At 35.3% G+C, this 13,321-nt stretch overlaps 2 protein-coding genes across 3 annotated transcripts; one reads left to right on the forward strand and one right to left on the reverse strand.

The window, feature by feature from the left end:
- The first annotated feature begins 912 nt into the window (after nt 1–912).
- Nucleotides 913–3,503, forward strand: LOC122031227 (polygalacturonase ADPG2-like). The gene is made up of 9 exons (XM_042590368.1): nt 913–924; nt 1,032–1,148; nt 1,245–1,379; nt 1,964–2,113; nt 2,223–2,246; nt 2,331–2,620; nt 2,743–2,851; nt 2,935–3,048; nt 3,267–3,503. Exons 1-9 carry the CDS (start codon nt 913–915, stop codon nt 3,501–3,503), a joined length of 1,188 nt encoding a protein of 395 aa, XP_042446302.1.
- A 3,994-nt stretch (nt 3,504–7,497) lies between these two features.
- LOC122032185 (protein C2-DOMAIN ABA-RELATED 11-like) lies at nt 7,498–12,403 on the reverse strand. Of its 2 annotated transcripts, none has more exons than XM_042591445.1 (4): nt 12,241–12,403; nt 11,246–11,416; nt 8,514–8,609; nt 7,498–8,010 (listed from the first exon to the last, which is right to left on the reverse strand). In XM_042591445.1, the coding sequence occupies exons 2-4, from the start codon at nt 11,354–11,356 to the stop codon at nt 7,702–7,704; spliced, it is 516 nt and encodes a 171-aa protein (XP_042447379.1). In that variant the 5' UTR covers nt 11,357–11,416; nt 12,241–12,403; the 3' UTR covers nt 7,498–7,701. The 2 variants fall into 2 exon arrangements, with proteins under 2 accessions (XP_042447379.1, XP_042447380.1); XM_042591446.1 differs by lacking the exon at nt 12,241–12,403 and adding an exon at nt 12,045–12,205.
- Nucleotides 12,404–13,321: the final 918 nt, after the last annotated feature.

The raw sequence follows: 13,321 nt of genomic DNA on the forward strand, positions 1-13,321 counted from the left end.
GAATTTCCTATAACTGAATGAATATGTTTATATTATTCCAAAGTAAGCTTTAATAAAATTATTTAAAAAATATGTACATGATCTTTGATTTTTATCATTAACTACGATTTCATCTATACAATTATAGCCCCAGCTACAGTACAGCTGTCGAGGTACTCTAAACATTCTCAAATATTTATGGTTGAATTTTTAATAATACATTATTAGAATTTTTCTTCAGTGCGATAAAAAATCTAGGATGTTGATTGCTAAGTGAGGAATCACTTGCACTATAATAGAAAATTTTCATAGGCCCAGATAGATTATATAGTACAATGATAAAAGGTGAGATGGACTTCTTAGGCAGCGAGAATTCAAATCTTACTCAAGATACATCTGGGAGTTTAAAAAATTTATGACATTAGACTATCCGCTAAAACTCATCTATGTTTTCCAATTTATTCTATTAGTAAAAAATTTTGATGAGATGGTATTGTTCATTTCTTATTTAAGAATCGAATAGTTAAAACTAGATATACTTAGATTAAAAAAATACAATTATATAAAAAATATTTTGGTTGTATTTATCAATCTGACATAAATTTATTTAAATAATTTATGCTGAAGTCCCATTAAGGTGCCATTTGATTTCAGCTTATTCTAATATTCTACCGTAAATAATTGCAACGTAATTGTGTATTATTTATATATTTGCATGAAAATAAATGCATTCTTTACTTAATTCCATGAAGAACTAATTATTTCCCTACTTAATTTCATTTGTTTTTTATTTTAAATTGTCTCATAGAAAAAAATAATTAGATCTGTACAAAATCTAAATGCAATGACCATATAAATATTCAATTTCTAGCTCTTTCCAAACACTGTTCTATCTATATATAACTAACTCATAGTTCAAGAATCACATTGGCAATGGCTAGACGAGTAAGGAAAACAAAAAACTAAACTATCTCCATTTTTTATTATTTTTTCTTTTAAAAAAACAAGATTTTTATATTTGTTTTTCCTGTGTTTTGATTTTAATTCAGCAGGGTCTTATCAGTCTCTTCGTGATCTTTCTTCTTGCTGCTGGGATTTTGGCTCATGAGACAACATACAACGTCGTAGACTTTGGAGCCAAAGGAGATGGCTACACAGATGACACTCAAGTGCATAATTAATTAAAACAACATCCATGATGATGAATCATTATATTTTTTTTTATTCTTCTTAAATTCTTATTACTTCTCCTTCTTCTTATTTAGGCGTTTGTAAATGCATGGAGTTGGATTTGTCGCAACAGCACAGGACCCTCCGCCTTGCTCATTCCGGCAGGGAAGACATTTTTGTTGGATCGCATTGTTTTCCAAGGACCCTGCAACTATGCCATTCACTTAAAGGTATACAACACACGAGCGACGGATCTTACTTAGCATTGTACTGGATTATAATCCAAGTTTTTTTAAAAAAAAAATATTATTTAGGCCACTAAAGTTCACTCTTCCACATCAAAAGTTCAATTCAAAAAAAATAAAAATATTACATGTGTAAGTTTTTAACTTAGCCCACTAAAATTTTCGACCCATCTTCAAGACATTTATTCAAAGAAAAAGAGATCCACTAGCTAAGACAAAAGTACCATAGATGTTGATATGTGAATTGAATTTGAAGCTTCATTTGTCGACTAAGCACGAGTTATATAACAAAATAGTAGCCTCTCTATCTATCTCTTTCCTTTTTACTTGTAATATACTTCAGGTATCTTAATCGGACATATTTAAACCATTTTCATTTGTTCCTTTTAATGAATACTCGAAAACCCACTTTAAAAGACGAATTGAATGAAGTTTTTGAGATCAAGAAAAAGTTACATTAATTCTTTCGAAATGAAATCTTTTAATGTACAAGAACCTGTCCCTTGGTATACATATATATCTTATCGTATATGTTTGAGGAAGACTGACATGCTATTCTTGTGCCAAAGGTTGATGGAAATCTTAAAAGAATAAATGAAATATGGAAAGACAAGTTCAATAGCTGGCTTCTTTTCATTCGAATCAGCGTCCTAAACATCTATGGCTCCGGCGAGCTCGACGGCCAAGGGACGGACTGGTGGTCATGCAAAATGAAAAATGTAAAGTTTTTCTATCTATCTATATATCTATATCTATATATCTATGTCGTAAGTTATGTATATTTCGACACTAACCTAATGCTTTTGATTGACTTAATTTGTGCTGCAGAAATGTCCATTTGAAGCTGCCCATGTAAGTTGATTGAGAGAGATTAGTAAAGAATTGAAGTGTTATCCAAGTGTGGAGATTGTTAATGAAGTAATTGTGATGATGCAGAACCTGGAGCTGCTGAGTTGCACCAATGTACAGATATGGGGGTTGAAGTTGATCAACAGCCCCATGATGCATATAGCAGTGGGACAAAGCGAGAATGTCTACATCGGAGGGATCACCATCTCCACCCCCAGCGACAGCCCCAACACCGATGGCATCCACATCCAGAAAAGCCAACATGTCGTGGTAACAGACTCCGTAATTGGCACAGGAGATGATTGTGTGTCGATGAGTGATGGTGCTGTGGATGTTTCTGTCAGCAATGTAACATGCGGTCCTGGCCATGGAATAAGGTACTTAGTAGTCAATACTAGCAAGCTGCTTGGCCTAACCGCAAGCTCACGATGATTGCCTAACCGCGATGGAGCTCACGAATTTGAAAGTAACCTTGAAGCCATTTCATGTTTGATTGTAGTATTGGGAGCTTGGGCATAGCTGGGACCGTGGCAACAGCATCAGACATCTACGTTTCCAACTGCACCTTCTCCCAAACGACCAATGGAGTCAGGATCAAAACATGGCAGGCAAGCAGCAATACATCAATTATCTCTCATAAGCACAATTTATACACACTCTCTGCCTTGCTTGACATGTTTGAACTTTACAGGGAGGGTCTGGCTTTGCGAGGAACATATCATTTGTGAATATTAAGATGAATGAAGTGTATTACCCCATAATTATAGATCAGTACTACTGCCCTCACAAACGCTGCTCATATAAGGTAAAAATGAAAACTAAGGTCACCTTGAGTGGCCGCAGTCGGCGGACCCGTGCGAGGTCACCTCGTGCGGCCGCAACACCTCGTGCGGGGCTATATTTTTTCCCCTAATTTTATTTCTTGAATTTTTTTTCTCATTCCTTTGATAATTATTCTGCACTTTAAATTTATTTCCTAAAAGGGTAATTAAGTTGATCATTCACGATGCTGAATCTCTACAGACAGCAGCAGTCCAAGTGAGCGATGTGAAATATCTCGATGTGGCAGGAAGCTCAACGAGTAAATTAGCAATTACTCTGAATTGCAGCCAAACTGTGCCTTGCACCGGCATCACCATGGACAATGTTAATTTGTGGTCTGCAGATCAGGGACAGCAGGTGCAGTCTAACTGCATCAACGCCAAAGGATCTGCAGGAAATAAAATTTCGCCTGCGGTCCCTTGCTTGACTACTTACTGAAGCTATTGTTAATTTAACATATTTGTAATGTTGTTATCTTTTTAGAATGGAATAACAAGCAGAATTATGAACTTTTCGGAAGGATTGGTAAATATTGATGTCTACAACCATTCTTACGTTGAGTTGGCACGTATAAATGTTAAAAAGAATAGATAAAACAATAACTTTTTTATAATAAATAAAGGGCAAAAGTTGACAGCGCCCCTATATTTCGGAAATCATCCATTTTGTCCCATCCCATCAACAATTCATTTATGTACAGCAAGTCAAGTGCCCTCCAACACCATTCTTTTTATTATCTCTTCAACAATTTATCAAAAGATATATATAGAGATCTAAATTTATCAAAAACATATATTATTTTGATATTTATCAAAGAACACATATTTTTAAGTGTATTTCCTATTTTATCCATTTGATAAATCTGACTTTTTTTTTTTTCACTGTCGTTTTTCACTCTCTCTTCTATTTATTTTCTCCTATGCATGCAACAAATCTAATTTTTCCTCTATGCTCTTCTCTTTCCTCTATTTTTTTTTTCCATACGTGCATGCATAACATAGGTCTAATATATAAATCATATCATGCCCACAATATTTAGAATTTAGTTGATTTTTTGATAGCATTATAATACATTTGGAGAAGTCGAAATAATCAATAGATGACATATTTGAATTCTTTGCAACCCCATAAATCAAGAGAGACTGATCCATTATTTATTTCAGCTTCTACGGAGGTATAAAATTGTAATAATGATGAATTGGCAAAAATCCTCATGTGTGAGTCTGATATAAATCATATTAGGCCCACATTAGGTCTGACATGGGCATAATATAATTCATATCAGGCCTAACGTATGAGGATTGTTTTACTGATTCTTTTTTATTATATTTCAATATCTTTTAGAAGTTGAAATAATTAATAGATAACATATTTGAACTCCTTGCAATATCAAAAAGTCACGGGAACTGAAATGGATATAATCAGAACTCTCTAGGTCCATTAGTGGATTTTGACCGAAACCCACTGATCGACCTAGAGACCTCAGATTGCAGTCATTTCAAGTCCTGTGGCTTTCTAAAATTGCAAGGAGTCCAAATATGCTCTCCATTATTATTTTTGACATTACTAGTGGTGGACCAGAGGTTTTGAAAAACTTAAATCTCTCTTTTTTTTTTTCTTTTTTTCTTTTTTTCTTTTTTTCTGTTGTTAGGCCTGATATGGGGAGATATCAGGCCCAATAACAAAAAAAAAAAGAGATTTAGGTTTTTCAAAACCTCTAATCTACCACTAGGAATGCCGAAAATAATAATGGAGAGCATATTTGGACTCCTTGCAATTTTAGAAATCCACAGGATCTGAAATGACTGCATTTGAGGTCTCTAGGTCCATCAGTGGGTTTCGATCAAAATCCATTGATAGACCTACAGAACTCCAATTACACTCATTTCAGTTCCTGCGGATTTCTGATATTGCAAGGAGTTCAAATATGCTCTCCATTGTTATTTTCGACATTCCTAGTGGTGGACCAGAGGTTTTGAAAAACCTAAAACATATGAGGATTATATTGCTGATTCTTTCTTATTATATTTTAACATCTTTTAGAAGTTGAAATAAATAATAAATAGCGTATTTAAACTCCTTGTAACATCAGAAATCTACATAAACTAAAATGAGTACAATCGGAGCTCTCTAGGTCAATCAGTGGGTTTTGACCGAAACCCACTGATCGACCTAAAGATCTCATATTACAGTCATTTCAGGTCATGTGGATTTTTAAAATTGCAAGGAGTCTAAATATGCTTTCCATTATTATTTTCGACATTCCTAGTGGTAGACCAGAGGTTTTGAAAAACTTGAATCTCTCTCTTTCTTTTTTTTCTTTTTTTCTTTTTTTCTTTTTTTCTTTTGTTAGGCCTTGGGCCTGATATGTCCCCCTATCAGGCCCACATGATTGAGCCTGATATCTCTTCATATTAGGCCCAATGAAAAAAAAGAAAAAAAAAAAGAGAGAATTTAGGTTTTTCAAAACCTTTAGTCCACCACTAGGAATGTCGAAAATAATAATGGAGAACATATTTGGATTCCTTACAATTTTAGAAATCCAAATATGCTCTCATTGTTATTTTTGGTATTCTTAGTAGTAGAACAGAGGTTTTGAAAAACCTAAATATCTCTTTCTTTCTTTTTTTATGTCTGATATGGGAAGATATCAGACCCACATTGGGCCTGATACGAAGAGATATCAAACCCACATTGGGTTAGTCGCAAATAATAATAGAGAGCATATTTGGACTCCTTGCAATTTTAGAAATTCATAGGACCTAAAATGGCTGTAACCTAAGGTCTCTAGATCGATTAGTGGATTTCGATCAAAACTCACTGATGGACCTAGAGAACTCCGATTGCACCCATTTCAGTTCTCGTGGATTTCTAAAATTGCAAGGAGTCTAAATATGCTCTCTATTGTTATTTTCGGCATTCCTAGTGGTGGACCATTGAAAAACCTAAATCTCTCTTTCTTTCTGTTTTTCCTTTTTTCTTTTTTTCCCCTGTTGTTAGGCCTAATATCTCCTCATATCAGGCCCACATTGGGCCTGATATGGAGAGATATCAGGCCCAATGTGGGTCTGATCTCCTATAATAGGTTTGAGAAAAAAAATAAAAAAAAAAATAAGATAAAAAAGAGGACAGGAAAGAAAAGATACATTGCATGCATAGTAAGAAAGAGAAGAGAAAGAAATAACAAAGAAAATCAGTTAAATTTGTCAGGAAGGTAGAATAGGAAGACTACTGTAAAAATACGTCCTTTGGTAGATACTAAAGTAGTATGCACCTTTTGGTAAATTCAAAAACCTAAGTACGTCTTTTGGTAAATTGTCGTTATCTTTTTCTTGCATTTTAAATTTGAAAGGCGCATTGTGGCAACTATAAAATTGTAGCTACTACTTATGTTGTAGCAGCTACGATTTCATAGTTACTGCAACATTAATATTAGGTGAGTGTATTGAATCCATATCGTAGCAGCTATGAAACTGTACTAGCTACAATAGTTGTAGCAATTACGATTTTAAAAACATTCATATTGCTAACAATAGTTGTGGCAATTATAATTTCAAAAACATTCATATTGTAGCAGAACAATAGTTGTGGCAATTATAATTTCAAAAACATTCATATTGTAGCAGAATTATATTGACCTACCATTTACATTGTAACTATGAAATCATAGTTGCTACAACGTAAATAGTAGGTGAACATGATTACGTATTGTAACAGCTACGAAACCGTAACTATTATAACATGTATATTTTTGAACAGGTTAAGTATTTGTTTGTAATATATAAAACCATAACTACTACAATGCACCTAATCGATTTAAGATTTAAGCGAGAGATAATAATGACAATAATATACTGGAGATCAGTTGCATAATCAGGATAACAAAAAGGTAAAATCTGTCACCCCAACGACCTCACACAATAGGCCCCATAACTGTTTATGAGAAGATAAATCAGAAAGCATACCTAAGTTGTTGGTGGAGTGGGCACCTTTTGATTTAAAAAAAAAATTAAAAATGGGGCGCCCACTAATTTTTGCCCATAAATAAATCCTTTGTGTTCTGACTCATCTAGCTCACACTATCTACTTACTTGGTCATGATCCACAGCTTGTCTATTTTGGCTAGCTCTGACTATTGTTGATTGTTCAGTCAAGTTAACCTGACTATCTTAATTGACCTAGCTTGCTCAACATGCCTGGCTTAGTCGACCCATCTGATCCGTCCAAGCTGATCAACCCATTGGCCTATCCAATTTGATCGATCTTGGCTCATCCACCCAGCCCACCTAGCTTGTTCCAAAGGCAGGCTTCAAATGTCTTGTATTCCAGAATGAATCGACAATTACTCGTTCCAGGCCCCGAAGAAACATCATTCAAATTCGAGCACATCTTGTTTAAATCAAACAACAGGCACCTGACTTAATGAGAAGAATTTGATCACTGAAAACTTTCTTTAGCAAATTGCCTAAAAGTTGGTATTCAGTGTAACAAGTATCTGCAGCTGTACACAGAATTCAACTACTAATCTATTTACGGGACAAACTAAGATCCTGATAGATATAGTGATTGACAACATTGTGAAATATTTACAAGTCATTGTTTCCATTTCACAACAAAGCCAGACAGGGAAATTTAATTACCTCTCTTTTCGACAGTCTGAAGCAATTGGGTGATCGATCCACTTAACTGTGACATATAACTCACCGGACTCCACATCACAAAGCCTCAGACCTACTTCCAGCACAATTTCGCCATTGGTGTATGTGATAAAGCTATCAGCCAAGAGGCAGTTGTCCCTGTCTGGAGTTAGTCTCCTCAGCCTTGTCTCACCAGTGGTGAGCTGCAGAGCTTGTTTGAGCTTCGAAGAAGAGGCGAGGGGCTGCAGATCAAGGAAGGCGTGCCCCATTTTGTCATCAAACTTGAATGTGTCCCGATCAAATACTTCCTGAGACGACATGGAAATGAATTGTGGCTTTTGTAAGATATGGATCGTGTATTTCTATATACACATGTATGTAAGTTAGGCAAGTAGTACTTTTATGGGCAAAGAAGTAATAGTTTCCAATAGACATGGACTAATTCCATCTGGTTGTAAGATCTTTACAAATCAAAATGATTATTATCGATTTTATATCTACTTAGAATCCTACGAACATATGAGTCGGTATAAACATGTAGGGAAGCTTATAATTCAAGGTATGGGATAGTTAAGTCGCCGCTCACGACATGAACAGTCATAGAAATTAGATTCTTCCTTCAAAAACCATAGTGGAATGTCTAAATTCTTTCGATTATGGAGATAAAACATTTGTCTTAAGTATGTTTCTTTACAAACAAAAGTCACTGTGAAACCAAAGGACATGATAATTTTGAAAATAGTACATCATAGATGAGGTTGAACCCATGAAAACTTTAGTAAATCAATTGAATCCTGTTCAATGAACTTACCATTCTCAGTACACCTAGATGCTCTTTTACATGGAATGTTAGTTCTTCGTTCCAAACAGGATTAAGGCAACTATTAATCACCTTTGTCTTTGCAGTCTGAAGATACAAGAAAAGAAAAGAAAAACAAATAAGCATAGGAGAATTTGGAAACAAAAAAAAAATATATAAGTTTTTATTAGGTGTTAACAAGTATATGATAACACGATCACATTAACAAGAAAATATAGAATTATACATAATTTAACAGTTGAAGGCTTAACGTGAGCAGAACAGATGACATTTAGCAGAATCTCTAAATCATCATGATGCAAGTATCTTGAATGAAGTATGATATATACTGTACTAATGTAGAAGTAAAATGTAATATTGTGCATACATGGAGACCACAATGTAAATTATTTGGGAAAATGTAACTGTGAGACCCTAATTCAAGTTGGTATCAGAAATTTATGCCCATTGTGTCTGACTCATAATGTTGCCAATCCTCCACATAGTATGGCCGATCCTTCTTTAAGGATGTTGTCCTTGCAAGATTGCTCATGCACAGTACATAGACAATGCAAAGATCATTGCTCCTCGAAGAAGATAGACATGCATCAATTTCACTACAGACTATATTCCATCGAATTGTTACAATGATAAGTGATGATAAACTAGTAAACTCTTCAATCGAGTTGGATGGATCATCTACTTGGTGTGGCTAAGACAGTAACTTCTGTTCACACAAACACACTCTTTATATAGATATTATTCTGGTAAAGTGGGGGTCTGTCACTGGGAGATCCCAGGTTATCTCAGTGGATCAAGGAACTTATTGGTCAAGTTTAGCTTATTGAATTCATTAATCCTATTCTAGCACAATAGTATAGTATATTTTGTTTGATACTGCAGCAAAGATTCGAATTGTAGTATTTATGATCTTTAGTAAAATGTTTGGATTCTTTGACAAGAACAAACTTCACTAACTACTTTTCTACCTTGAGAAATCTGTAATGACAGTTGGACATGTATGATCCACAAATCCTCAGTTCCATCTTTCCCTCTAATAGTGTTCTAATTTTGACTAGTCATTTACACAACCACAAGTGTTTACCTTTACTGTTTCTCTTACTTGGATTATAGATTTCCAGGCTAAAAATTATTCTGACTGGAGATGCAACCCTAGGTTAATTTTACGTGCCAACGTCCAGTAGGAATAAAGAATCAATTTTCAACAACATATTTTCTCCAATTTACATAAAAAGAGGCATTCATTGCACTTGTTCTTACTAAGATTCTATTCTTTCTTGTGTGTGCCTCTTTCTTTTCTTTTTTTCTTTTTTGAACAATCATTTGTCCGTTAGTGCATCGATAAATGACTTAAAAGGCAAAGTCACTTTTCTCTAATTTATGTAAAATGAGACATATTTTGCACTTGCTCATACTAAAACTCTATTATGTGTTGTGTTTACTAATTTGAACAATAATTTGTCCCCTAATGAATGGACAAATGACTTACAAGACAAAGCCACTTTCTTGCTCACTTAATGTGTCTGAGGAATGAAGACCGGAACAGTGATTGAGAGTTGAGGCATTATGTATTTCCAAGCAAGACTTTAAAAGTGCATGAAGGACTGGGGCATGCCTCTTTTAGATATTAGATTCCTTGTTTGGAACTGTAGAGAGGAGATATTATTGTGTTTGTGAGCTTGCTAAACACACTAATATGTATATATGTATACAAGTCTTAAAATAAATGTTTTAGTCCAATAGTCCTTTAGTTTCTTCCTACCCATCCTATATGTGGGACCTGTGTTATTATAATGCAAATGGTCAATTCTAATTGTGACCAACATGTCAACTGAAACATCTCATTTCGCTTATCAATTGCCACGTGGAACCCCATAGCACACCATAGCAGTGGCATCTTTTTGAGTGCCTCTATGCTCATCCAAAACAAGCAAGTCAAAGACCATCTCCTCAAACACTAGCACCTCCTCAATGTGGAACATCTCCAAGCGTTAGCATCTCCTCAACACAGCATGGCAACCAAGGTGGACATGAGACAGGAGAAGAATTATTCTGGTCTTTTTTGCATCAAAAGGCGACCTTCTTGCTCCAATGACTGAGCAGCACATAAGGTAGCCTGCTAAAATGTACACGACTTTTTCCAATGGCAGTACAAGCCTTCTTCCTCTCCAATATTTCTCCCTTCTTTTCTACCATTAGGGTGAGGAATTGGCACATTACTCTTGGTCCATTCTTCTCTTTTTCCCACCCTAGCTACCTTTAGGGCTCAGTACAGACATTGACAACAGAATCCACACCAACACAACTGGTACATCATATTCCAGTCAAGATCTGATACCCAGCTAAGAATGAGATTTTAAACTTTGTGGTATTGTATATCAAAGCTCATGCATGAATATGAATGTACAAATATACACATTCTATTCGCTAGAAACTTTTCATAATTCTTCTTTAGAAAAAAACATTTCATAACTGAATAATACAAAAACAGAATATAAGTTGAAAAAGGCATTCAGCATTCTGCTTCAGAATGAACAAACAACAGGTAAGAAAATTTTATAGAATAATTAGTTTGATAGTTTCACAAAATGCGTGAAGGAAACTTGACCAGGCTTGTGGTATGTAAACTTTCAACAGGATCAACTTACAATTCAAGAAAACAACAATCCACCCATTGTATCTCCCGACAGAAAAGATTAAATTTAAAGCATACAGATGTTCACCTGATTTCCAACTTTAACTACAACATAAGGATCACTGCTAATAAAATCCCTGATCGCCAGATTCCTCCCACTAGAGACAATCACCTTAAGAAGCCCTGCCTCAGCCTCCATGAATTTTATGGTACCAAATATTCTCCTTCGTCAAACTCCTCCCCGTGGAACCAACCAATACTACAAAACATTAGAGGAAAATAATAAATAATCAATTCTTTCATAAGCATAGATTTGACAAGAATACCAAATTAGGAACCATTAACAAAGGAAGGCACACAAAAGTTTGTTCTTAGCTGTCTCCTGATCATAACAATGAATCCAGAATAGAGAAACCAAAAAAGTAGTGAATAGCAAGTAGTCAACCTCAGAAAAGAGAAACTAAAAAAGTAGCGAATAGTAAGACTTGTATCCTTCAATTTTCTCTCTCTCTCTCTATCCTTCAACTCTTTGCTTTGCTCCTATGGTCATAAACTCGCTAAATTCCCGATTATGTGTGCTCTTGTAGTAACTTGAGTAAAGGACCGACTCATGGTGCAGTCTGTCAATTCCTCATGAATGATTATAATGTTTACTAGGTGGAGCTTTTAAATCCTACATGTATGAATTTTGTTTCCTCTAATTCAAACCTCAATCATTCATTCAAAATTTAAATGACATTGCATATTGTCTCACCTTGATTCCTAATAATTTAGTTTTTGAAGATTTATTCATAACCAACAAGATCTTACTGAAGCTTTCAGCTGACATCTAACCAGAACAAGGAAACAAGAGAAGTAGCAAATAGTAAGTGTAGGAAAAGAGAAACCAGATAAAACTTGCTGTTTTTCCACTCGTCGACCTAAAAGCTCAAGGCAAACTGAAACCAGCAACAACCAACTCAAAACCTCCCATTAAACCCACAAAAATGAGAAAAGCGATTCCAAAAACAAACCAAAATGTTGGCTTTCACTCTAAGACAAAGAGATCCGCAATAATTGAAAGCAGGGAAAGAAAACGAGCACCTGAAGAGATCGGGAATGGCGGCAGCGGAGTGAGCCGACGAAGAAGAGGGGAAAGCGGAAGCGAACGGCGAGAGAGGCGTCGTGTCGATTTTAAGGCGGTGAGACCGTCGCTGGGTCCGGCGTGGAAATTAGCCGTCTCACGCCATCTGGTGCCGTCCGCAGAGAAGCTTTATCGTGCGACTTACCGCGGCAGTGCTACTGCGCTTAACTCAATGTCCGTTGGGTTCGATGGACTCAAGTTCGTACCTTCAGTGGGCCGCAACGATCCCACTTAGCTCAGTTGACTGGAGCCGCTCGAGGCGTCGGGTAGACGACGTTGTAGGCGTGGACGAGGCGCTGACCAAGTCAACCACACGGAATGTTTTGCTATCTTGACCCAAGCATTTAACCGCGGGCCCTGTCCCTAAGCAGGTGACGTCATCTTATGGTACAGTGTCGTGTAGGATGGCCATAGTGAATCTGCAGCAGTCATGAGTCCACGCCTGTTGCTAGCTTGCATGCGCCACGACCTCGTAGTCAAGGCGGAACCACGTTGAAAGCTAGTCCAGGGCCGATAGAGTTTAATTTATTATGGAAAAAAAGTAAATTATTCTAAATTTTCTGTATACAAACGCAGCTTCTTCCTTAGTTTTATATAAAAAATTATTCTCAATGTACGTAAATTTTTCTTTATTTTAACTCTACGATACATATGGATTTATCAAATTGTCATAATTTTTAAATAAAAAAATTTAAAATAAGATATCATTCATCGTAAATTTAGCATATTCAAATTAAAATTTAATATATTTTTTTATTAAATTGAACATGACTTTTTTTCCACCTCAATCTAATATATATTCAAATCGGCTCTAATAGATTCAATTTAAGTCAATCGATTGATATGACTCTCAATCGATTCTGCCTAAACCAATTGATTGATATGACTCTCAATCAATTGATAAATGAAAAAAAATCGTGCTCAATTAGATAAAATATATGCTTGATTATAATTAGATAATATTAAATTTAAAAAAAATTATATCTCATTTTAGATTTCTTATACCTATAAAAATAACGAGAGTTTCTATTCTCTCATAAC

Source organism: Zingiber officinale, chromosome 11A, assembly GCF_018446385.1.
Source record: "Zingiber officinale cultivar Zhangliang chromosome 11A, Zo_v1.1, whole genome shotgun sequence".
Taxonomy (NCBI): Eukaryota; Viridiplantae; Streptophyta; class Magnoliopsida; order Zingiberales; family Zingiberaceae; genus Zingiber; species Zingiber officinale.

Coding starts and splice junctions, on each gene's coding strand:
- LOC122032185 (XM_042591445.1), bottom strand. CDS start 11,356: ATGGAGGCTGAGGCAGGGCTTCTTAAGGTGATTGTCTCTAGTGGGAGG. Junction 8,610..11,245: donor TAGTTAAAGTTGGAAATCAG/GTGAACATCTGT, acceptor TTGTATCTTCAG/ACTGCAAAGACAAAGGTGAT. Junction 8,011..8,513: donor ATCTAGGTGTACTGAGAATG/GTAAGTTCATTG, acceptor ATGTCGTCTCAG/GAAGTATTTGATCGGGACAC.
- LOC122031227 (XM_042590368.1), top strand. Junction 2,247..2,330: donor GTCCATTTGAAGCTGCCCAT/GTAAGTTGATTG, acceptor GTGATGATGCAG/AACCTGGAGCTGCTGAGTTG. Junction 3,049..3,266: donor ACAAACGCTGCTCATATAAG/GTAAAAATGAAA, acceptor GAATCTCTACAG/ACAGCAGCAGTCCAAGTGAG.